The following is a 27,531-nucleotide window of genomic DNA, read 5'->3' as shown; positions in this document are numbered from 1 at the left end:
CCGATATTGGATACACAATACTACTGTTAGGGATATGGGATATTAGGTGAAAACTCGATTAGGCGAACACACTTTGCGGTCATTACGCAAAAATTTCAAACTTAAATTTTGGGGAAAATAGTCGAGTATCAATTCACGCACTTAAAGACTGTACTTTAACATCCATTTGACGCTATAAAGTACTCGTGTTTTCCCTGCAAATGTCTTTATATGAAAGGGAGTCAATAAAGCACACTCAAAATGTACCAATTTGGGTCCCTCAAATGTAACTATTTTGTCCCCTCCGTAGCATTCCTGCAGAAGTATTCGGCAACAAAATAGCAAAGATGGAAAATATGATGAAATATTCATCTCTATTATAAATAGCTTAGAGTTATGGGGCGTAAATTCGAGAAAATTGTTGCCATAAATGCAGGACGGAAATAGAGGTTCTGCGAACGCTCAATATTTAAAAAATGTGACCGTTTTTGTTAGCTATTAGCATCTGGACATTTGTTTGGGTAAACTTGCGTCCTTTATAGCGTGAAGTGGATTTTGAAGTAGCCCTTTAAAGAATTTTTCAATTGGTAATTACCTGTCCACAAAATTTTGGAAATTTTCTCCCACTGTCTAAAACATATCCGAATAGCGTCGGGCGAATTGCTCTCAAACGACCGGCGAGCGGTTGGCTTCGTCAACAGCTAGCCACGGTTTAGTGACCTCAGGGCACTACCTCTTTATCCCGTTTCTGAAGACGAAAGTCAAATGGGTCAGATGAAAAATCGGCCAAGCGAAAAATTGCTTAAAAGACAAACAAGATTAACATATTTGCTACAATTTGCTTTTGAGAGCAATTAACAATGGTTTCCTAAAAATTGCCTGTTAGATCATTTATGATAAAAAAAATTGAACTATAACTCACGGATAATGAGGATCAGAGATGATGGCATTACGCTACATAACAGCAGCTGAAGTGCGGCATCAACATAGAGAGAGGGGTTACTGATGGGCTACTATCAAGTAACCCATCAGAGAGACTTGTTGGCCAAAAATTTGTTGGCAAGTAATGGTCGTTAAAATCAGAAAACGACAAAAAATATTGAAAAATTTTGGACAAATTTGCAAATTTTAACAAAATCTTGCTAAATTTCAAGACATTAATATCTAAGGAACCAATTCATTGGCTCAATAGACTATCCGGTATCCCTGTTCCAAGCCAGAAATAGTTTCAAAGGCTCAAACATCCGTACACTTTCAACATAAAAATTTGAAAAGTTTAAACTTTATCCACAAATTACTAAAACTGGAGTCATAAAAAATGTTGACCACCATCCCATTAACTCTAGAAACTATGCAGCAGCTTATTGTCAAATCTTGGAGGAGGTCCCTGTTGCCGGAAAAACTTCAAAAACATGAAAAAATTGCAAATATTTTAAACAATTGCTTGAAATAGTGATATTAAAATCTTGAAGAACATTCCATTACATCTATAAACTATGCAGTAACATATTATCAAACCATAGTGGAAATTCCGTGGCTCTTGAGGCCAGAGAAACCTAAAAAATGACAAAAAATTGCAAGCTTTTATTAAAAAAATTGCTAAAACTTGATATTAGAAAGTTGAAAATTATTCCATGGCCAAAAAAAGTTTTCCAGTAACTCATTATCAAACCCTAAGGGAGGTTTTCTGACCCTTCAGGCTCAAAAAATCTGAATAATGACTATGTCAAAAAATTAAAATTGGCAAAAAATTAAAAAAACGCCAAAATTCGTGATGTTAAAATCTTTCAGGGCATTCAATTTAATCTAAAAACTATTCAGTAACCTATTTTCAAACCCTAGAGGAGGTTCCTTGGCTCTTGAGGCTGAAAAATTATAAAAAAAAAACAAGAAAAAATTTCAAAAAAACTTGAAAAATGCAAAACAAAAATTGCTAAAATTTGTGACAATAAAAAGTTGAAAAACTATTCCATGGCCATAAATTTGTCAGTAACTTATTATCGAACCTTTTAGGATGTTTCCTGGCCCCTGGGTCTGGAAAGACCTGAATGAGGAAAAAAATGTCAAAAAATTTGAAAAAATTGCACGTTTTGTCAAAAAATTGCTAAAATTCGTGATATTAAAATGTTGAAACCATTCCATTACAACTAGAAACAATGCAGTAGCCTATTATCGAGACCCAGAGGAGGTTCTTTGGCACCTAGGGCTGATGAAAATCAAAAAATGTCAAACATTTTCAAACAGCTTGAAAAAAATTTGCAAAATAGTAAAAATTTTGCGTTTTTAACAAGCGGTTGTTCGTCAGTAGCTAGCCACGGGAGGGGGGGGGGGGGTTGGGGAACACTGGGGGTTGATTGGGGGCATCACTGTGGTGGGGGGCATTAGCGCGGTGTGGGGGGTGGGGGCAATAGGGGGGTCAACCGTGGGAGTGCCTTCAACCTCTAAGAACCGCCCTTCACACGTAAGTATGAGTCTCCAAAACAGTTTGAGCTGAAACAGAGCTGAAAGGCTCTAAGAGCACTTAATGCCTGCTGGGACCTACCTGTTTATCCCGTTTTTGAGGACGAAAAGTCAAACGCGTCAGACAAAAAATCGGTCAAGTGAAAAAATCGCATAAGAAGAATAGATTACCGGAAACGACTCGAATCGTCGAGCATTATAATCTCAAACCTAACCTTGCCGAAACCACAACATCAAAATAGACAAGAGAAAACAAAACAAAAGTAGTCCAACAAACCACATTAAAGTGTTTTAAAAAATGCCGACAATTTTTTAGGTTCGGGGGGGGGGGGGGGAGATAGCTAGGCGGGTAGATAGTTTGGGGAGGTGGGGTAGTGCTGGGGTAGTTGGGGGCGGGGGTAGCTAGGTGAAGGGAGGGGGTAGGTGGGGAGGGGGGGGAGGGCGGTGCGGGGGGGGGGGGGGTAGGTAGGTGTTGGGGGGGGGGGGGAGATAGTTGGTGGGGGGGTTTTGGTGTAGTATAGATAATTAGGGGTGACTTATACAAGAACAAAAAATCTCAAAATGACCTCTTCACCTTGAACATTACCAGCAGTTCCTAATTACTATACTTTACAAACGAAGCTACTGTTAAAGTCCAATGTTCGAAAATAGAAGTCAACAATCAAAAACGGAGGTAAATGGTCGAACAGAAAGAAGTCAAAATTCAAGTCATGAACAAATTTGTTTTCTGCTAAAAAAACCTGTAGACTCTCAATACTCCTCTTCGAGTCGTAAAAAGACCGACAGGACTAATATAATTGCTACAAACTTCGTTTGAGAGCAATTAAAAATGTGTTTATCGAGTTTTCGCCTAATATCCGACGCCCCTACTGTTACTATACAATGTAACTGGGGGTTTAATTGACACTTGTGGCCTAAAGAAACGACCATCAAAGAATCGTTCATTTGTAGGGTACAGCTCAACTGCAGGGTGCACCTCAGCTGGCTTACTTCAGAGAAACACAAACATGAAACACTTAATTTAACGAACTAGAACGAACATCATCGCTTACTATTTACAACTCCCAAGCTAGTTTGCATTTCTATTGCATGATTAAATAATAAATTCATTCCTTATATACTCATTATTACATATTTACATATTTTACAAACCCCTATTTACATATTTTACATACTCTTCAAACCCCTATTGCACTCAAAATAGAGAATTGCACATGATTATAGGGATGGTTTTGATTGCACGTGAATAAAGTAAAGCATGATTAAGGTGAAGGCAAACTGAAATACATTAACTACAAGACCACAGGTGCAAAATTAGAGACACAATTCACTCGACTACTTTCAAACTCGGCCGGCATTCAAAATTGTTTTAAATATTGATTTTCGCCGCATCACAACACCAGAAGAATGTTTCTTAAGAATACTAATGTTAACTTCGAACTGACGTCAAGGATCGACGACTGCAATCTTAATTTTGCACTTATGTGGATCACAAAACGGAACAGTTACTTATTAGCAGAAGAGTTCACACTGGATTCAGACTGGCTTCAGTCTAATCTGTTTGAGTGATTCCGGAATATTGTCAGTTGCCCCTTGGCTATTCTTTCTCCCCTTCGGATCCTCAATTGTCCGCAGAAACACCAGTCGAGTCTATAAACAGAACCAGTGCAGATTCAAAACCAACTTGATTGAATAACATCTCATCATTAAAATCTCGATCTTTTTGAAATTTGTGCCAGCTTTCAAGACCACCACGACTATCAAGTTCTCGTGTAACCTTGAGGCATTTGGTTGACAAAAATGGGAAAGGACACATTGCATGCATCAAAATTTCAAAATTTTGGCTGTTATGATCACTGTATCACACTTCGGTTAACTCTACATTAGACTGCAATAGAAATCAGACTTAACTGAAACTTAACTTGCCAGAAATCAGAAACGTTTAAGCCTTGTTAATGCTCACCGTCAACTTCAATGTAGATAGTCATTTTAAGATGATTTTAGACAACCTATATATAGGTTTGATTAGTACTCTAACAAAACATTGCATAGGTCTAAAAGTACTCAAATGAATCTGCCGTCCTCTAAGAGGAGTACTCTAACAAGAGTGAAAAATGTATTTTTTTTATCAAAACTTGGTTACATTAGATATGAGTAAAAACTTCTGTCAGCTCCTGACAGGAAACTTTCAATTTCACACAGATTTTGAGTTAGTACAGTGCTTGCTAAAGATAAAGAACAAAAGCAATAAACTAATTATATTTCCGGGCTTAAGTGGCCTTTAGCTTAAAGGAGCTAGGTCTAGATCTGCTGCTTTTTTAAATCAGGCATCCCAGTTCAATTTTTCAAGAGCTAGAAGTTCTTTTGAGAGAAATGAGATTCCCATGATATTGTCAACATATCCGGCAGATTGCCGGAAAATAGCCACCGTTGATCCCCATAACCCTAATTGGGGTTGAAAATAAAACAGAAAAAGACAATTGATTTTTGTACAAAAACATTTTCAAAATGCGATATTTTATTATTTTGAAGTTAGACATACTCCTGTTCCTTAATGAGAGGATATAATGGCCAGTATCAACACAAAAAAGCATTGAAGATGATAACTAAGACTAAACATACCCGGCAGATTGCCGGAAAATAGCCGCCGTTGATTCCCATAACTCTATTGAGATTGAAAGAAAAGAAAAAACATTTTTAAGTGCGATATATTTTGATGTCATTTCGTAATTGAACATACTCCTGTCTCTCACTGAGAGGCTGCAGGGTCCAGTATCAATACCAATAAGCATCATAGATAGTAACTAAAACTTATGAGAACAAAGTTCAAGTACCGGGCATCTGAAAATGGGCTTTATGGGTTTATCCCGGTTCTATTTCTGACTTTGATTTTTTTTATACTGACTCTCTTCATTTTGAATTGCTTTGCTGAGCAGCTGCTGTTTAACATAGCCGGCAGATTGCCGGAATAGCTGCGAAAGAATAGACCTGCTTGCCATATAATAGAGATAGAAACAGATACAGATCTAAATTGAAAAAAAAAATCGACGCCGCTCAGAAAACTAGGTAAAAAACATTCAGCGATAAATTAATAAAGCTTGTTAAAATTCATTTCACAGAAGCCTCTTATTAGGGACCTTTACTGCACATATGAGTTCCTTTGAGCTTAAACAAATTCAAATTAAACTTAAGTTTTAAAGTGCAAAAGTCATTTTATCACGTATGATCAAAACCTAATCACGCAAATAACCTAAAAACTTTCGCTAAAGCGAGTGAGAAATGACGTCGAACGCGCAAACGCGTTAGTGAGAGGAAGAAGTCATTCAGAAAATTTGACTTTTTCAGCTGTGCTGTGTGAGCAAATGTAAAACGAAAAAAGAGCGTCAGACGAAACAAAAAAAACCAAGAGCACCGCAATATAGCTTCGCTCAGCTTACAGCTTCGCAGCTATAAAAATGACTAAGCAGAATGACGCAAAATGTCGAAAAAGCGGCAAAATGGGTAAAGCGAAAAGTTCGACGAAGTAAAAAAATAGGAGCGCTATAATAGCCGGCTGAGAAGATGAGGGCGGCTATTAAGAAGAAAGAAGTTTATGTAGCGGGCATCTAAAAATGGGCATCATGGGTTTATACCATTTCAAAATTCGTTCAAGACTGCTGAGCAACAGTTTAAAACCACTTTGAATAAAACTAGTGGCAAATGAAAATAGCAGAGAGAAGACAAAAAGATTTCACACCACAACACCACTCGGTTTTCTGCTCCACTTGCTGTCTCGGCGTGACCTAACTCACTTCAATTTGTCAAAAATCATGAAAATGCGTGAAATCTAAAAAAAAGACAGCGCCCCAATACAATTAAAATTCTTTGAATTGTAAAAAATTGGGAGCGCTATAATAGCCGGCTGAGAAGATGAAGCGGCAATTAATAATCGAACGTAAAAGATATCAACAGCAGGAGCACGCCAAGTCTAAAACATAGCTAGCAGCTTGGCAGCAAATAACCGCAGTAGCTTTGTAGATCTACAGTTTCCAAAAGATAGTCAAAGAAACAGACCAAAACATAGCCGACAGATTGCCAGAAAATAACCACCGTTGACGCGCTTGATGCAAATCGGGAATGAAAAAGAAAAGGAAAAAAGTGACAAATTAACCGAACTTTTTTCTGCTTTTTTTCATTGTGAAAAAGTGTTCCAATTCGGCGTGCAGTTTCAGTTAGATTATAAAACTAAACTTAATTCAGCTTCTAAACCGAGAGCTAATAAACTTAATACAAATGTCAGCTAGCAAACACTCTGATGAACTTTGATAACCTAATTCTCAATGACTTAATGACCGGGCTTTATCGGTTTATCCCGTTTCTTTTGATTTTGCTCTTTTGACTTTGACCGTACTCATTATATTGCGTAATTCAGTGCATGAAAGAATTAAAAATCCATTCATTAGAAACATTGAGTGAAGTAAGTCAGAAGTCAAACGTGAAAATCGTGGCTTATGTAAAACAAAAAAACCTGATCAAAACGTAAAGCAAATTTTAAAAAAGGAGAGCGCCTAAATAATAGCCGTTGAGAGGATGACAGCGGCTATTTTAAAAAACTTTATTAAATACTGAGATATTAAATTCACGCTACTGCTGCTTCCATTAGCTGCTCAAAAATAACCTTCAATTAGAGTGACAGGCACGCAATTGACCTTCTCTTTAAAGAAAAGTCAGTTTCAGAGTCAGTAAGTCATTTTTGAGACCGAGGTACGTCACGCGTGATCAAAAACTTAATCATGCGAATGAACAAAAAACTCGCTCTAATAAGAGTGAAAAACGACATCATGCATGCGATTCAGTTGAAATTGCATAAACGAATGAACAAAAAGCAGATTTGAAGTGATTGTGACGTCATACTATTGTAACAAAAAACTTGACTTAAAAAACATAGCTGCAAGAATTCTGGAACTAATTACGGAACTTCGCCAACAACACCGACTTGAGCATTGACATCATTGAAAAAGCTCTCATAAAAACAATTACATCAAGAAAGCATATATATGAAGATCCACGGGATTAAAATTTTGACATAAAACTTTTTGCAAAATCTTGATACCGCAAAAATTAGTATTATTAGATATCTAGTGACGTATATAGCAACATTATTAAAACACCAAAATTTTTGTGCGGAAAAAAAGATAGAGTCGCAAAACTCATCGGCTAAAGCGAAAAACTTGGGAAGCAAAAGTCAGATAATATTCTTAGAAAAAACAAAATTTCAAAAAAACTTAGGAGACAAACAAACACTTACTTTTTTCTTTGGAGACACATTAATCGGAACAAAAATAAAGTATAATTCTCTTGATTATTAAAGATGTAGACAGTACGAATACAAAATGGCATTTTTTAAAATGAAATTTTTTAAAATGAAATCAAACCCACAAAAAACGAAAAAAAAATCCGAAACAAAAGGCTAAATAATTTCTCTCTGAATGAAAAAAGAGTGCTAAAATTTTTTGAACAAAAAACTCTATGAAGAACAAGAAACAATATGAAGGACACTGACACATTGTAAAAAATAAAGAGTACTTCGTAATCATCGAAAGTTGAAAATAAGAAATACGAAAGAGCAAATACTTAAATAGCAATTGTGACCTTAAAAACACATAGTCATCTCTTTGTCTGAAAAAAAGTGAAATTACAGATTCGAAACAACAAATTACTAAAAATTGTCGTCCAATTAATGTTAAACCTGCAATTTTGAAACAAAATTTATAGACTTGACGCCAACAAAATTTAACTATTAATATCATGAAAGCAAAAGCCGTGAGAGTGGAACAAAACTTTCTAGTAAATAAAACCGACAACACAAAACAAACTTAGAAAAATTGAACGCAATCGGAGGGTTTTTTTTTAAAAAAAATAAGTTAAAAAAGGAGTCCACTTCACGATTTGTAAAAGGGACGTTGCCATATATACTTTTTAAGAATTGCATGAACAAAACTACTTCCTGTCAAACAAGACAAAAAAACATGGCCGGAAGAACAATGCTGATGAGCATTGGCATCACTGAAACTAGCTAGCATAAAAACAGGTACAGCGTTATTTAGAGATAATAAGAGAGACTTAAAAATATATCTTAGGACAATTTTCACAGTTGCTACTCAATGTGATATCTTGATACAGCCAAATTTCATATTACTAAAAACATATTAATGTCAAAAAAGGCCATATTTCTTAGGATGGAAAAAATCATAGGCTCAAAAAACTGACTTGGCCTAAAATTGTCACAAAACACCTCAGGATAATTTCTTTATAAACTCAGCTCCGCAATTGACTCTGCGACCCAAAAGGCACAGCCGGAAAGCATGAGGCAGGTGCCGTTCATCGAAGACAAATTCCCTTCCGAAAAAGAAAAAAGCTAAAATAAAGAGGACTAAAAAACACTGAACATTTGCTATTGGGGTCACAGCACTTAAAAATCAGGACAAAAAAGATATGTCTCTCTTATTGAAGGTAGCAGACAAAATGAATTCAAACAATTTTAGTGATCTTAAACGAAAGGAACAGAGTAACACTCAAAAGCAAAACGTTTTTTTAAGAACCTACCCCAAACAATTAACAAAAACTAAAAATCGGTCAGAGTTTCTAAAAACATATACCAGCAAAGTCTAAGTGCTACATTATATGAAATCAATTGCAAACCAACAAAAATTTAAAACCTAACAAATACTGGATGAAATTAAGATTTTTCAACGAATGGGAAATCATTGGCAATAAAATTCTAGGTCTGAGGAGAATGCTAGAATGATGCATGCTCGAGTATGGATAATACAAAAACATTGCGAAAAAAAGAAATTCAAAAACAGCTCATCTTAAATTTGAAAGTTAAAAATCAAATAAGATGAAGTAGAAAAACATAACCGACTAACGTCGGGCGAATTGCTCTCAAACGACCGGCGAGCGGTTGGCTTGGTCAGTAGCTAGCCACGGGGGGGGGGGGGGGGGTGCACCGGGGGCTGATGGGGGCAGCACTGGGTTGGGGGGGGGGCAAAAGCGCGGTGGGGGGGTGGGTGGAGCCAATAGTGGGGGTGGGGGGTCAACAAGGGGGGAGGTGTCTCAACCTCTGAACCGCCCTTCACACCATAAGTATAAGTCTCCAAAACAGTTTGAGCTGAAACAGACCTGAAAGGCTCTAAGAGCACTTAATGCCCGCTGGGCGCTACCTGTTTATCCCGTTTTTGAGGACGAAAAGTCAAAAGCGTCAGACGAAAAATTGGTCAAGCGAAAAATCGCATAAAAAAAAAGACCGACAGGACTAATATAATTGCTACAAACTTCGTTTGAGAGCAATTAAACAGAACAATATACTTAGCATTCATGGCTCAAAAAATCGCTCACCGAATCTCTTGGACAAAATTATATTAGTATATTTTTAATTTTATTAAACAAAAAGGATTCCGTTAAAGAGAAGTGGCTAATGTATGAATTGTCAAAACGACGTTGCCAAGTATACTTATTTTCCAGAAAAATGTCCTTCCTAAAATCCAAAAACGAAATGAGTGAAAAAAATCATTTTGCACTTAAAAACATTATTAGGCTCTCAAAAAAATTGAGTCATCAATTTCAGAGAGCTACATAACAATGCAGCATTGGTCAAAAACTATTTATACAGAAAATCAAATTACAAGGAAAGGAATTGAGAAATGGAGAAAAAATGGCCGAAAATGGTTCTCTATATGCGCCAGTCTCTCAAGAACACTTTTCGAAGTAAAAAAATTCACTCACAGAACGCAGCGCATGATCAAAAAACTTCACCTCTCTCTCAGAAAAATTTGTTCACACGGCAATTTTACTCACCTTCCCTTTTAGGTCAACCCGCCGTTTGAACAGATAGTACTTCCGATAACAAAAACCACAAGGAAACCAATACTGCTCTTCGCGACGTAAAAAAACCAAGCGAAGGCCATTAATAGCCCCAGCTATCCTTGTGCGGCTATTAAAAATGCTAAAAAGTCTACCAAGAACAGCTATAATCTGTCATATGTGAGGTGGGGTCCAACCTTCAGTAAATTTTCCTCCATACCACGAATTTATGTCTCCCCGGTAGTTTCGACAAATCGAGTACCTAGAAACTAACAAATCCCGGAAATATTGACAATTTCAATTTCGTGCAATTTCAGAAACCTTTGAATGTGACATGTTCTTTGTAATGAGTTCCTAACGAAAATTCATTCCTTCTCTGACAGCTATTACTTATTACTTTAATTAATTTAAGAGTTATGTAGTTACTCTTAAACCGTACATAACCGTTAACGTTCATCCTTGTACATTAAGAGACATTGTAATATGTGTCATGCCAAATAAATAGTATGATAAGGCCCATTTTCAAAAAATCAGCTTGATGCCCTTGTTATGGAAAAATTTTACCATCCTTTCAGCTGATGCAACACAGTATATTATACAACCACCGCCAGAAAAAAAATCAGTGATAAACACTAAGCTATTGGGCATTTAATAAACATGATTTTTTGAATTGCCTACTTTAGAATCTGGAAGACAAGGTCCAAATGCCTCGAGAAGAAGAGGGTCATCCAGTACTGAACATCGGAACTCATCGAAAGACAGCTTGCCATCCTTGTCAAAGTCCTGTTAACACAATCATTTGACATACATTAGCAGAACTCTATTCAATAGAGAAAACGTCCACAATTGAAACAGAATTACTGTTAAAAGTGAATATTTGGTGTGAAATTTAGTAAGGACCAACAAACAGAACTCATGCTACAGATTTAACGTTTTCGGATTAAAATTTGCTTAAGCCCGATAGCTAAAGACCACAAACTACAGATTTTTGATGACGTTCTATTCTCAGCAGGGGCAAAAAATTGCCGAAAATAGAATTCAACTGTTAGGCACAAAATGCCTGGCAGAGATTGTCAGAAAATAGCCGCCATTGATTCCCACAACCTCCAATGCTTTCATTTAAAAACGACAAGTCCAGACTATTTCGATTCCATTTCGTCGTTAGGCACACTACTGTTTCTGAATGAGAGGATACCGGGATTAGTATCATTAGCAACAACGATTAGACCTGGTAACTAAAATTAAGGCTTTTTTCGATTACTGACTCTGATCGATACCGACTCTGTTCATTTTATATTGCTTTGTTGAGCAACTGCAGCTTAAAACCACTTTGAGCTGGAAATAATGAACAAGCTGTGAAAAAAGGTAAAGCAAAAAAAATAGCAGGACAAGTACTGGCCTTCATTTCAAAGAATTTTCGTGACTAAACAAAAACAAGACATCTAATGGACTAAGAATCATGAAAGTCACAGTGACCATCGAAGTCAAATTGCCGTATGTGAATTAAACCACAAGACAGAAAGCAAATTTTTGTTCAGACACTTCCCATTGAAGTTTAACGTGAATAAAATATAAAATTTCACACCTCAAAAACCCCTCGCTTTTTAGGCGTGACCAAAATCGCTATCTTAATTTGACTTCAAAAATCAAATTGTGTGAACAGATCTATAAAAAAGACAGCGTCCCAATACAATTCAAATTCTTTGCATTGTTAACAAAAAGGTCAAATTCTGATAAGAAATCCAGACAATTGAATGAAGAACTTCAAAATCTCTGAACTGCTCAGCGGAATAAAAAACTATTACAATCCAAAAGACAAAACTTTGTTTTACAAATTTTGTGATAAAATTGAAACTAGAATTTAAATTGTTCATACTTTCGTCGTTACAGTTAAAGTATTGAAAAACGGTATCCCTTGTCACAATCGCAAGAAGTCAATAGTAGTTAGCTTTATTACAAACAAAATTCTGCCTGACAAGCACGCGAAAAGCAGTCCAAGAACCTTAAAGAAAAATCCAATTTTTTCAACATTTGCTAAGAATCTAATGTCTTCAAAAAAACCGTAATGAAGAGAACAGAAGGAAAAATTTGTTCAACTCAATAGCAGAAACCTTTGCATCTAAGAAAAATCTTCCTTGACATATTGGAAACAATCAGAGACAAAAAACTAACAGTCATTTAATTTCCAGAAATTTCATTGACCACTCGAACTCGAAAACCAAAAATCACCAACATTTTCAAAAAATTAAAAAAAAACAAATCATATTAGTATACTTTTTGATACTCAAGTCTACAAAGGCAATTCTCAAAATCTACTGAATTGATTAACTACAAGCTGGCATAAAACTGGTTGGACAAAATAATCAAATTGCTTAAATTTATGAAGTTGCTTAAATTCAGGAAAATGAAATCTTCAAAATCAGCCATGTTGCTAAAACCTAGCCAATAATCCATCTTCAAGCTTTCAGAAACAATTAAAAAACAAAATAACAACAAAACCGATTAACATTGGAAGAGTTGCTCTCGAACGACTAGTGGGAGCTCGAATCTAAAGCATTCTGCTTTAGTTGGGGAAAAAGAACTGAAGTCACAAATGGGGGCTCTTCAAATGACGTCATTAGAGGTTATTAGATAAAACTTTAAGTAAAAAATACTCCAATTTCGGTGCACTTTTTTACTTTTAGTAGTGAACTGCCGCCACATGAGTTCAGCTGCTGACTCTTGTAAATGAGAGCGAACGGTCAAGCAAGAATAAAGGCAAAACGGTCAAGCAAGAATTTTGCATAAAAAGACTAACATGTTTACAATAATTGCTTCAGACTTCGTTCGAGAGCAATCAAAAGTGATAAAACCTCAATTCTAGAGTTAAAGTCCGCATAAAGAACAAATATAAAGGCATTAAACTGGAAAAAAAACATTTCAGCGCATTCTACGCACAAAAATCAATTCAAATGAAACAGATTGACAAAACACGATTTGCTTCACTTTAGGGTCCAAAACTGACCTTTTCACCTTAAATTCCGGATTTCCCAGCAACTTCAGTACAATTGCACTCTAAATATTAAAACTAGCTTAAGGCCTGTTTCAACAATGCCTACCTGGCTTTAACTGTTTATCCCGCTTATAATGGTAAAATCATCGAAAAAAAAATGATTATATCTTAGACAGATCACCAATACAATCCAAAAACATAACAGAAAAGTCCTCAATTACAATTCAAGGAATTGCATCAGCTAATAACCTGAACATCAGAACAGCAGCTTTTGACTGCCAGTTCGGCATAAATCCTCGTATAAGGAGGCGAAAAAACTGAAGGAGGCAAAACATAAACCTGTGAACAAAATCCTAAGTATCATTTAAAACATTTTTCCCGAACTGGCGATATCAAACACATCAAACCAACGGCAGCACATTTGTCAATAACGAATACAACCCGATGAAAGACAAAGTAACCAACGTAACCGACTAACGTCGGGCGAATTTCTCGCTCAACTGGCGAGCGGCTCGCTTCGTCAGTGGCTGTGTATGGTATAGGGAGGTCACCTTTCGCTTAATTGAAGGGGCGTGGTGTGAGCGCGGCGGGGTTGGACCTATTCTGTATTCATATCACTAAGACAGACTAGGTCCAACCTCGTTTTGTCAAACATGAGATCAATCTCTAAGAAACATATTAAACCACGGTGCTTCTTACCACAGGCCATGAACTATTTTTTCAAGTTTGGCCCAAAATTATTTTTGAGTTCGACCCAGAATAAAATTACGTACTATTTCTGTTAAACAATATGAGAGGCTACTGACCATTTTCTTGAGCATCAAGTCAACCAGATCTTTGACTCCTTCGTCTGGGTCTTCTTCAGTGGGTTGTTTGACTAGACAGTGCTTTAACATTGAGTGGATGTCTTCTCTACTGATCACACTCTCAGTCGCATTCACCGCCGACATCGAGTACACGTCGAAGCAGACTAAACGTGATATGAAACTAGGCAGTTTAATACGCTTAAGACCGTTAGACAAGTCACCATGGTGTAGTGGTTATCACGTGTGCCTCACACGCACAAGGTCCGCGGTTCGAGCCCGCGTGGTGACATTTTTAAATTCCTATATATAGATAACATTAAATGATAAATTTTAATCAACCCCAATAACATGGCAACACAAAATAAAAACTAAGTTTCATCCCTCCAAATCAAATATCAACTTCTTATTCGAACAAATAAAAAACATAGCAGGACAAGTCCTGACGTATAATTCAAAGAATTTTCATTGACTAAACAGAAAAACTAGACCTAGAATGGACTATGACTGAATTGAGATAACCATTTTTAAAAAAATCAGATCAAAAAAGTAAGAAAAACACAAAATCAATGTCAAAATGCCGCATGTGAACAAAAAACCACTAGCGAGAAACAGAATTTTTGTTCAAACACCGTTTTCTCACTCTACTTTAAAATTAGAGCGAAAAAAATTCACGCCGCAAAACCACTCGCTTTTTCGCTCCACTTCCTGTTTCGGCGTGACCAAAATCACTACTCCAATTTGACTTCAAAAATCATGAAAATGTGTGAACAGATCTTAAAAAAAAGACAGCGCCCCAATACAATTCAAATTCTTTGAATTGTAAAAATTGCATCAAACCATCGGTGGAGTCACTACGCAAATTTAGGAAAGAATGATATTTCCAAGGGTCACGAAATCACAAAATTTTCTGAGCTAGAGTGATTAAAGTTCCAAAATTTCTCATTTTCAAAGCAATTATTCTGACAGTCATTGGGTCTGAACCGCAAAATTAACAAGTGTTCTTGAAATTGGAATTTATATAAATTTTCATGAAAAAAAATTGGCCAACAATCACAAGTGCTCAGTTGGAGTGCTATAGATCATGTGGTTGATAAATGGACCATTAAACTACACATAACCGACTTACATCGGGCGAACTGCCCTCAAACGACCGGCGAGCGGTTGGCTTCGTCAGTAGATAGTTCCGGTTTAAAGACGCTAGCTTTAGCTTAATTGAAGGGGCGTCGGGGTGGGGGGTGGCCTACACCGGTGGGTGGGGGATTGAAGGAAAGGGCAACGGGGGGGTTATTTGGCTGCACGGGGCCAAGTCCTTACGACCTGAAATGAACGATGTGTAGGGGTGAGGATTGCGTTATGTGGGTGAGGTGAAGTCGGGGGGGGGGGGGGGCGGTATGGGGGGGGGGGGGGCAAACTGCAAGAACCGCCCTTCACACCATGAGTATACGTCTTCAAAACCATTCCCGTCAATCGCATACTTGGCTACTATGAGCTGAAAGGCTCTAAGCGAACTCAGTGCCCCCTTGGCCCTACCTTTTTTCCGTTTTTGAGGACGAAAAGTCAAAAGGGTAGACGGAAAATCAGTCAAGCTAAATCGTTGGGATCTTTTCAACAATTGCCCCCCCCTTTGGTACCTATTAGAGAATCGCCATCCCCTTCTGTGCTATACTTTATCACGATATTATTTGGCCTACAGTTTAGATAGCCGAATAGTTGTTTAAGCCCAATTGCGGACCGCTGTCCATGGCCATGACTCTAATGCGCTGTGGGATGTAATCCAGAAATCGCGGGTCGGTTGTCCAGATATCGCGAAGCGCGCCCACCGACCCGCCAGTCGGAAACCCTTTTCGCTTTGTAATCCGGTTCGGCCAGTTGCCATACCATGGCGTATTTTATTCTATTCAATTTAACATAGTATGTGCATGCGTGGAAAGTTATTAGTTGTCTCTGATTGGTTAATAAATGGCTCGCTTAAATTCTATTCAAGAACAGCCACCCCCCCCCCCCTTTTGCAAGGGGGCGGGGGGGCAAATGTTGAAAACATCCAATCGTTGGCTAAGACCGCAAAAAAAGAATTGAAAAACAGTATTCCTTAAAAAAGTCTCAAGAAGCCAAGAGCAGTCAGCTTTATTACAGACAGAAAATCTGCCTGACAAGCACAAGAAAAGCAGTCCAAAAACCTTGAATAAAAAAATCCAAAGCTTCCAACATTTGCAACATATAAATATACTGTCTCCAAAAGATAAACGTAATGAACGGAATAAAAGTTTTTTTAAACACAATAGCAAAAACTTTGGCATCGAAGAAAAATCTGCCCTGTAATATAGGAAACAAGCATAGACAAAGAACAAACTGTCAAAAAAACAAAACAATTAATTTCCAGAGCCATTCAAGTAAGAACAGAATTCAGGCAACAACCCAGCTGCAAGCTTAGAAGAACTATCATTGCCCACTGAAAATCAAAAAATTGCCAACATTTTAATTAAAAAATTGAAAAAAAATCATTAGTTTACTTTTAGATACTCAAGTCAAAGGCAAATCCTTCTCAAAATCTACAGAACTGATATGCAAAAAGCTGGCATAAAATTAGTTGGACAAAATTTTATATTATTAAAATTCATGAAGTCGCCAAAATTCATGAAGTCGAAATCTTCAAAACCACCTTTGTTGCTAAAACCTAGCGAATAATCCATCCACAAGCTTTCAGAAACAATTAAAAAACATAACCGACCAAAGTCAGAAGAATTGCTCTCGAACGAGAGCTCAATCTAATGCAGCCTGCTTCAGTTGGAGGGCAACAACTGAAATCACTGAGGTCATTAGATAATATTAGAATACCAACATAACCACTGATAAAACTTGAAGTAAAAATATACTCCAATTTTGGCGCAATTTTCACAGTGAGCTGCCGCCACTTGAGTTAAGCTGCTGACAAAAGTAAATGAGCGCAAAAGCCAAACAAAAAAATCAAGGGCGTAAATCAAGCCAAACCGGTCAAACAAGAATTTTGCACAAAAAAAACCAGCACGTTTACAATGATTGCCTCAAACTTCGTTGAAGAGCAATAAGAACTGAATATTACTTCAATTCTTGTGTTCAAGTCGGCTTAAACGCAAAAAAATATATGTAAATTTAAATGCAAAAAATTAACACAAACACAAAGACAAATTTCAGCGCATTCAACCAACACGAACTATAACTAACCTTCATCAAACACGAACTTATCAGCTCAAATGAAACAAACTGTCAAAACACGATTTGCTTCACTTTAGGGTCTAAAAGTGACCTCTTCAACCTAAATTCAGGATTTGCCAGAACTAGCTCAAAGCCTGTTTTAACTTAAGGCCCACCTGTCTTTACCCGTTTATCCTGCTTTGAATGAAAATAATCGCAAAAATAGATCACATCAAAAGACAGATCGCCAACACAATCCGAAAACAACAGAAAAGTCAATTTAACTTAAAGAATTGCATCAGCTATTAACCTGAACAGCAGCTTTTGACTGCCAGTCGGAAACCCTTTTCGCTTTGTAATCCGGTTCGGCCAGTTGTCATACCATGGCGTATTTTATTCTATTCAATTTAACATTGTATGTGCATGCGTGGAAAGTTATGTTGTCTCTGATTGGTTAATAAATGGCTCGCTTAAATTCTATTCAAGAACAGCCACCCCCTTTTGCAAGGGGGCGGGGGGGGCAAATGTTGAAAAGATCCAATCGTTGGCTAAGACCGCAAAAAAGAATTGAAAAACAGTATTCCTTAAAAAAGTCTCAAGAAGCCAAGAGCAGTCAGCTTTATTGCAGACAGAAAATCTGCCTGACAAGCACAAGAAAAGCAGTCCAAGAACCTTGAATAAAAAAATCCAAAGCTTCCAACATTTGCAACATATAAATATACTGTCTCCAAAAGATAAACGTAATGAACGGAATAAAAGTTTTTTTAAACACAATAGCAAAAACTTTGGCATCGAAGAAAAATCTGCCCTGTAATATAGGAAACAAGCATAGACAAAGAACAAACTGTCAAAAAAAACAAAACAATTAATTTCCAGAGCCATTCAAGTAAGAACAGAATGCAGGCAACAAACCAGCTGCAAGCTTAGAAGAACTATCATTGCCCACTCAAAATCATAAAATTGCCAACATTTTAATTAAAAAATTGAAAAAAAATCATTAGTTTACTTTTAGATACTCAAGTCAAAGGCAAATCCTTCTCAAAATATACAGAACTGATATGCAAAAAGCAGGCATAAAATTAGTTGGACAAAATTTTATATTATTAAAATTCATGAAGTCGCCAAAATTCATGAAGTCGAAATCTTCAAAACCACCTTTGTTGCTAAAACCTAGCGAATAATCCATCCTCAAGCTTTCAGAAACAATTAAAAAACATAACCGACCAAAGTCAGAAGAATTGCTCTCGAACGAGAGCTCAATCTAATGCAGCCTGCTTTAGTTGGAGGGCAACAACTGAAATCACTGAGGTCATTAGATGTTATTATAATACCAATATGAACACTGATAAAATTTGAAGTAAAAATATACTCCAATTTCGGCGCAATTTTCACAGTGAACTGGCGCCACTTGAGTTAAGCTGCTGACAAAAGTAAATGAGAGTGAAAGTCAAACAAAAAAACTAAGGGCGTAAATCAAGTCAAACCGGCCAAGCATGAATTTTGCACCAAAAAACCAGCAAGTTTACAATGATTGCTTCAAACTTCGTTGGAGAGCAATAAGAACTGAATATTACTTCAATTCTAGTGTTCAAGTCGACATAAACGCAAAAAAATATATGCAAATTTAAAAAAAAAAATTAACACAGACATATTTTAGCGCATTCAACCAACACAAACTATGACCAACCTTCATTAAACACGAACTTATCAGCTCAAATGAAACAAACTGTCAAAACACGATTTGCTTCACTTTAGGGTCTAAAAGTGACCTCTTCAACCTAAACTCAGGATTTGCCAGAACTAGCTCAAAGCCTGTTTTAACTTAAGGCCCACCTGTCTTTACCCGTTTATCCTGCTTTGAATGAAAATAATCGCAAAAATAGATCACATCAAAAGACAGATCGCCAACACAATCCGAAAACAACAGAAAAGTCATTTTAATTTAAAGAATTGCATCAGCTATTAACCTGAACAGCAGCTTTTGACTGCCAGTTATACATAAATCCTCGTATGAGGCAAACAAAAATTTTAAAAGCAGAAATCTGTGAACGAAGTCCTAAGTATGATTGAAAACATTTTTTTTGCCGAACTAGCGATATCAAACAGATCAAATCAACAACAGCTGGGAAAAACTGAACTTCTATGAATGAAACACCTGTTTTGAATATTTTTGCAACTAAAGAGTGTAACAAAGATAATTGTGACAATATTTCTCTGTTGCAATATTGTCTGTGAATCCATTTTTATTTGAGATTCGAGAGCGGTCTCAGAATTTGGAGCAGGTTCAGCATTCTAATTGGATGTAGCACTTAAAGTATTCAAAAGCAATTGAGAGAGAAGTTAAATTATTCCAGCTTGTTCCCAAGAGCGTTCCGGTCAATTCTATGAGCTCTCTTCTCTTCGTTCCTCACAGAGAATAAATTATAGTGTTAATAAAACATCCGCATATTAGACTTGTAACTCATCCGTTTTAAAAGTCCACTATGGCAAAGCAAAGTTAGTTTAAATAATGACTTCAGATTAGTACAATTTTATAAACCTACTAAATTGGATGAATTGCTTCCCAACAACACAGGTGGGTAAATTTTAATTTAGGGATGGAGCTTAGAAATTTTTTCTAAGGGTGCAAAAACTTGGGCCTAATAAGGGCTCAAACACGAGCCCTCCAGGATAGCAGTTACAAATCTTAACTACTAAGCAGTTAACAATCTCGACAGCTAACAATCTTTTATATTAGCAACAAATTTTAATTTGGAATGAGAGCAATGAGGAAGTGAGGCGTGAAAAAGTCAATTGCAAAGTCACAGAATGTTGTATAAAAGCACAAAAACGGTCGAACCACATTTTTAAGACAATCATGTTTACAATAATTGCTTCTAACTTCGTTCGAGGTTAATAAAAAATTACCAAAAATGCGAACAAAGATACTGATATTTAGATACCCCTTATATGGGGTATTATAATACTTACAGTCTTCGTATATCTTATATAAAATTTCTGTTGCTAAATTTTCTTTAAATTTCAGAACCCAAGTGTTTGAAAATAGCAGGAACTAATGAAACCTTTGTTGCTAAAACCTAGCGAACAATCCATCCTCAAGCTTTCAGAAACAATTAAAAAACATAACAGACCGGAGTCAGAAGAATTGCTCTCGAACGAGAGCTCAATCTAATGCAGCCTGCTTTAGTTGGAGGGCAACAACTGAAATCCCTGAGGTCATTAGATGTTATTATAATACCAATATAACCACTGATAAAACTTCAATTTACTCCAAAATATACTCCAATTTCGGCGCAATTTTCACAGTGAACTGCCGCCACTTGAGTTAAGCTGCTGACAAAAGTAAATGAGAGCGAAAGCCAAACAAAAAAATAAAGGGCGTAAATCAAGTCAAACCGGTCAAGCATGAATTTTGCACAAAAAACCAGAACGTTTACAATGAATGCTTCAAACTTCGTTGAAGAGCAATAAGAACTGAATATTACTTCAATTCTAGTGTTCAAGTCGGCTTAAACGCAAAAAAAACATATGCAATTTTAAATGCAAAAAATTAACACAAAGACATATTTCAGGGCATTCAACCAACACGAACTATAACTAACCCTCATCAAACACGAACTTATCAGCTCAAATTAAACAAACTGTCAAAACACGATTTGCTTCGCTTTAGGGTCTATAAGTGACCTCTTCAACCTCAATTCAGGATTTGCCAGAACTAACTCAACGCCGGTTTTAACTTAAGGCCCACCTGGCTTTATCCGTTTATCCTGCTTCGAATAAAAAAAATCACAAAAAGTGATCACATCAAAAAAGACAGATCGCCAATACAATCCAAAAAACAACAGAAATGTCATTTTAATATAAAGAATTACATCAGCTATTAACCTGAACAGCAGCTTTTGACTGCCAGTTATACATAAATCCTCGTATGAGGCAAACAAAAATTTTAAAAGCAGAAATCTGTGAACGAAGTCCTAAGTATGATTGAAAACATTTTTTTTGCCGAACTAGCGATATCAAACAGATCAAATCAACAACAGCTGGGAAAAACTGAACTTCTATGAATGAAACACCTGTTTTGAATATTTTTGCAACTAAAGAGTGTTACAAAGATAATTGTGACAATATTTCTCTGTTGCAATATTGTCTGTGAATCCATTTTTATTTGAGTTTCGAGAGCGGTCTCAGAATTCGGAGCAGATTCGGCATTCTAATTGGATGTAGCACTTAATGTATTCAAAAGCACCAGAGAAAAGAAGTTCAATTATTCCAGCCTGTTCCCACTAGCGTTCCGGTCAATTCTATGAGCTCTCTTCTCTTCGTTCCTCACAGAGAATAAATTGTGGTGTTAATAAAACATCTGCATATTAGACTTGTAACTCATCCGTTTTAAAAGTCCACTATGGCAAAGCAAAGTTAGTTCAAATTATGACTTCAGATTAGTACAATTTTATAAACCTAATAAATTGGATGAATTGCTTCCCAACAACACATGTGGGTACATTTTAATTTAGAGATGGAGCTTAGAAATTTTTTCTAAGGGTGCAAAAACTTGGGCCTAATAAGGGCTCAAACACGAGCCCTCCAGGATAGCAGTTAGAAATCTTAACTACTAAGCAGTTAACAATCTCGACAGTTAACAATCTTTTATATTAGCAACTAATTTTAATTTGGAATGAGAGCAATGAAAAAGTGAGGCGTGAAAGTCAATTGCGAAGTCACAGAATGTTGTATAAAAGCGCAAAAACCGTCGAGCCACATTCTTAAGACTACCATGTTTACAATAACTGCTTCTAACTTCGTTCGAGGGTAATAAAATATTACCAAAAATGCGAACAAAGTAACTGATATTTAGATACCCCTTATATGGGGTATTACAAAACTTACAGTCTTCGTATATCTTATATAACATTTCTGTTGCTAAATTTTCTTTAAATTTCAGAACCCAAGTGTTTGAAAATAGCAGGAACTAATGAAACCTTTGTTGCTAAAACCTAGCGAATAATCCATCCTCAAGCTTTCAGAAACAATTAAAAAAACATAACCGACCGAAGTCAGAAGAATTGCTCTCGAACGAGAGCTCAATCTAATGCAGCCTGCTTCAGTTGGAGGGCAACAACTGAAATCACTGAGGTCATTAGATGTTATTAGAATACCAACATAACCACTGATAAAACTTGAAGTAAAAATATACTCCAATTTTGGCGCAATTTTCACAGTGAACTGCCGCCACTTGAGTTAAGCTGCTGACAAAAGTAAATGAGCGCAAAAGCCAAACAAAAAAATCAAGGGCGTAAATCAAGCCAAACCGGTCAAACAAGAATTTTGCACAAAAAAAACCAGCACGTTTACAATGATTGCCTCAAACTTCGTTGAAGAGCAATAAGAACTGAATATTACCTCAATTCTTGTGTTCAAGTCGGCTTAAACGCAAAAAAATATATATGTAAATTTAAATGCAAAAAATTAACACAAACACAAAGACAAATTTCAGCGCATTCAACCAACACGAACTATAACTAACCTTCATCAAACACGAACTTATCAGCTCAATTCTATGAGCTCTCTTCTCTTCGTTCCTCACAGAGAATAAATTATAGTGTTAAATAAAACATCCGCATATCAGACTTGTAACTCATCCGTTTTAAAAGTCCACTATGGCAAAGCAAAGTTAGTTTAAATAATGACTTCAGATTAGTACAATTTTATAAACCTACTAAATTGGATGAATTGCTTCCCAACAACACAGGTGGGTACATTTTAATTTAGGGATGGAGCTTAGAAATTTTTTCTAAGGGTGCAAAAACTTGGGACTAATAAGGGTTCAAACACGAGCCCTCCAGGATAGCAGTCAAAAATCTTAACTACTAAGCTGCAACGCTTTTGAGTTTAAGCAGTTAACATCTTTTATATTAGCAAGAAATTTTAATTTGGAATGAGAGCAATAAAATCACAGTCACAGAATGTTGTATAAAAGTGCAAAAACCGTCGAGCCACATTCTTAAGACCACCATGTTTACAATAACTGCTTCTAACTTCGTTCGAGGGTAATAAAATATTACCAAAAATGCGAACAAAGTAACTGATATTTAGATACCCCTTATATGGGGTATTACAAAACTTACAGTCTTCGTATATCTTATATAACATTTCTGTTGCTAAATTTTCTTTAAATTTCAGAACCCAAGTGTTTGAAAATAGCAGGAACTAATGAAACCTTTGTTGCTAAAACCTAGCGAATAATCCATCCTCAAGCTTTCAGAAACAATTAAAAAAACATAACCGACCGAAGTCAGAAGAATTGCTCTCGAACGAGAGCTCAATCTAATGCAGCCTGCTTCAGTTGGAGGGCAACAACTGAAATCACTGAGGTCATTAGATGTTATTAGAATACCAACATAACCACTGATAAAACTTGAAGTAAAAATATACTCCAATTTTGGCGCAATTTTCACAGTGAACTGCCGCCACTTGAGTTAAGCTGCTGACAAAAGTAAATGAGCGCAAAAGCCAAACAAAAAAATCAAGGGCGTAAATCAAGCCAAACCGGTCAAACAAGAATTTTGCACAAAAAAAAACCAGCACGTTTACAATGATTGCCTCAAACTTCTTTGAAGAGCAATAAGAACTGAATATTACTTCAATTCTTGTGTTCAAGTCGGCTTAAACGCAAAAAAATATATATGTAAATTTAAATGCAAAAAATTAACACAAACACAAAGACAAATTTCAGCGCATTCAACCAACACGAACTATAACTAACCTTCATCAAACACGAACTTATCAGCTCAATTCTATGAGCTCTCTTCTCTCCGTTCCTCACAGAGAATAAATTATAGTGTTAAATAAAACATCCGCATATCAGACTTGTAACTCATCCGTTTTAAAAGTCCACTATGGCAAAGCAAAGTTAGTTTAAATAATGACTTCAGATTAGTACAATTTTATAAACCTACTAAATTGGATGAATTGCTTCCCAACAACACAGGTGGGTACATTTTAATTTAGGGATGGAGCTTAGAAATTTTTTCTAAGGGTGCAAAAACTTGGGACTAATAAGGGTTCAAACACGAGCCCTCCAGGATAGCAGTCAAAAATCTTAACTACTAAGCTGCAACGCCTTTGAGTTTAAGCAGTTAACATCTTTTATATTAGCAAGAAATTTTAATTTGGAATGAGAGCAATAAAATCACAGTCACAGAATGTTGTATAAAAGCGCAAAAACCGTCGAGCCACATTCTTAAGACCACCATGTTTACAATAACTGCTTCTAACTTCGTTCGAGGGTAATAAAATATTACCAAAAATGCGAACAAAGTAACTGATATTTAGATACCCCTTATATGGGGTATTACAAAACTTACAGTCTTCGTATATCTTATATAACATTTCTGATAAAACATAACCACTGATAAAACTTTCTGATAAATCTTATATAACATTTCTGATAAAACATAACCACTGATAAAACTTGAAGTAAAAATATACTCCAATTTTGGCGCAATTTTCACAGTGAACTGCCGCCACTTGAGTTAAGCTGCTGACAAAAGTAAATGAGCGCAAAAGCCAAACAAAAAAATCAAGGGCGTAAATCAAGCCAAACCGGTCAAACGCCAATAAAGTCTATTAGCAAGAAATTTTAATTTGGAATGAGAGCAATAAAATCAATCAAAATGAAGAAGTGAAGCGTGAAAAAGTCAATTGAGAAGTCACAGAATGTTGTAGAACAAAAGCGCAAAAACGGTCGAGCCACATTTTTTAAGACCACCATGTTTATAATAATTGCTTCCAACTTCGTTCGAGGGTAAATGAATATTACCAAAAATGGCGAACAAAGAAACTGATATTTAGATACCCCTTATACGGGGTATTACAATAGTTACAGTCTTCGTATATCTCATATGGTGTTGCAACAATTATGTTGCTAAACTATCTTTAAATTTTAGAACCGAAGTGTTTGAAAGTAGCAGGAAATAATTAGAATACCAACATAACCACTGATAAAACTTGAAGTAAAAATATACTCCAATTTTGGCGCAATTTTCACAGTGAACTGCCGCCACTTGAGTTAAGCTGCTGACAAAAGTAAATGAGCGCAAAAGCCAAACAAATGAGCGCAAAAGCCAAACAAAAAAATCAAGGGCGTAAATCAAGCCAAACCGGTCAAACAAGAATTTTGCACAAAAAAAACCAGCACGTTTACAATGATTGCCTCAAACTTCTTTGAAGAGCAATAAGAACTGAATATTACTTCAATTCTTGTGTTCAAGTCGGCTTAAACGCAAAAAAATATATATGTAAATTTAAATGCAAAAAATTAACACAAACACAAAGACAAATTTCAGCGCATTCAACCAACACGAACTATAACTAACCTTCATCAAACACGAACTTATCAGCTCAATTCTATGAGCTCTCTTCTCTTCGTTCCTCACAGAGAATAAATTATAGTGTTAAATAAAACATCCGCATATCAGACTTGTAACTCATCCGTTTTAAAAGTCCACTATGGCAAAGCAAAGTTAGTTTAAATAATGACTTCAGATTAGTACAATTTTATAAACCTACTAAATTGGATGAATTGCTTCCCAACAACACAGGTGGGTACATTTTAATTTAGGGATGGAGCTTAGAAATTTTTTCTAAGGGTGCAAAAACTTGGGACTAATAAGGGTTCAAACACGAGCCCTCCAGGATAGCAGTCAAAAATCTTAACTACTAAGCTGCAACGCCTTTGAGTTTAAGCAGTTAACATCTTTTATATTAGCAAGAAATTTTAATTTGGAATGAGAGCAATAAAATCACAGTCACAGAATGTTGTATAAAAGCGCAAAAACCGTCGAGCCACATTCTTAAGACCACCATGTTTACAATAACTGCTTCTAACTTCGTTCGAGGGTAATAAAATATTACCAAAAATGCGAACAAAGTAACTGATATTTAGATACCCCTTATATGGGGTATTACAAAACTTACAGTCTTCGTATATCTTATATAACATTTCTGATAAAACATAACCACTGATAAAACTTTCTGATAAATCTTATATAACATTTCTGATAAAACATAACCACTGATAAAACTTGAAGTAAAAATATACTCCAATTTTGGCGCAATTTTCACAGTGAACTGCCGCCACTTGAGTTAAGCTGCTGACAAAAGTAAATGAGCGCAAAAGCCAAACAAAAAAATCAAGGGCGTAAATCAAGCCAAACCGGTCAAACGCCAATAAAGTCTATTAGCAAGAAATTTTAATTTGGAATGAGAGCAATAAAATCAATCAAAATGAAGAAGTGAAGCGTGAAAAAGTCAATTGAGAAGTCACAGAATGTTGTAGAACAAAAGCGCAAAAACGGTCGAGCCACATTTTTTAAGACCACCATGTTTATAATAATTGCTTCCAACTTCGTTCGAGGGTAAATGAATATTACCAAAAATGGCGAACAAAGAAACTGATATTTAGATACCCCTTATACGGGGTATTACAATAGTTACAGTCTTCGTATATCTCATATGGTGTTGCAACAATTATGTTGCTAAACTATCTTTAAATTTTAGAACCGAAGTGTTTGAAAGTAGCAGGAAATAATTAGAATACCAACATAACCACTGATAAAACTTGAAGTAAAAATATACTCCAATTTTGGCGCAATTTTCACAGTGAACTGCCGCCACTTGAGTTAAGCTGCTGACAAAAGTAAATGAGCGCAAAAGCCAAACAAAAAAATCAAGGGCGTAAATCAAGCCAAACCGGTCAAACAAGAATTTTGCACAAAAAAAACCAGCACGTTTACAATGATTGCCTCAAACTTCGTTGAAGAGCAATAAGAACTGAATATTACTTCAATTCTTGTGTTCAAGTCGGCTTAAACGCAAAAAAATATATATGTAAATTTAAATGCAAAAAATTAACACAAACACAGACAAATTTCAGCGCATTCAACCAACACGAACTATAACTAACCTTCATCAAACACGAACTTATCAGCTCAATTCTATGAGCTCTCTTCTCTTCGTTCCTCACAGAGAATAAATTATAGTGTTAAATAAAACATCCGCATATCAGACTTGTAACTCATCCGTTTTAAAAGTCCACTATGGCAAAGCAAAGTTAGTTTAAATAATGACTTCAGATTAGTACAATTTTATAAACCTACTAAATTGGATGAATTGCTTCCCAACAACACAGGTGGGTACATTTTAATTTAGGGATGGAGCTTAGAAATTTTTTCTAAGGGTGCAAAAACTTGGGACTAATAAGGGTTCAAACACGAGCCCTCC

General features: G+C 36.1%; 1 protein-coding gene and 1 non-coding gene across 2 annotated transcripts in view; one reads left to right on the top strand and one right to left on the bottom strand.

Moving 5' to 3' along the window:
- Positions 1 to 3,441: 3,441 nt before the first annotated feature.
- Positions 3,442 to 27,531, bottom strand: part of LOC142348344 (calaxin-like) — a 29,785-nt gene continuing 5,695 nt past the window's right edge. Inside the window, exons 4-6 of the mRNA XM_075399658.1 lie at positions 14,080 to 14,243; positions 10,960 to 11,064; positions 3,442 to 4,089 (exon numbers count right to left, since the gene is read on the bottom strand). Of these exons, the coding sequence (XP_075255773.1) occupies positions 3,976 to 4,089; positions 10,960 to 11,064; positions 14,080 to 14,243 (383 nt within the window). The 3' untranslated portion in view covers positions 3,442 to 3,975. The remainder of the gene's footprint in view (positions 4,090 to 10,959; positions 11,065 to 14,079; positions 14,244 to 27,531) is intronic.
- Positions 14,296 to 14,368, top strand: Trnav-cac (transfer RNA valine (anticodon CAC)). The gene has a single exon. It is a non-coding gene; the product is annotated as a tRNA-Val (tRNA).

This window comes from Convolutriloba macropyga, chromosome 10 (assembly GCF_964194025.1).
Source record: "Convolutriloba macropyga chromosome 10, txConMacr16.3, whole genome shotgun sequence".
In the NCBI taxonomy this organism is placed as follows: Eukaryota; Metazoa; Xenacoelomorpha; order Acoela; family Convolutidae; genus Convolutriloba; species Convolutriloba macropyga.
Note: the sequence above shows the minus strand (reverse complement) of the source record. Positions and strands in the feature narration are given on the sequence as shown.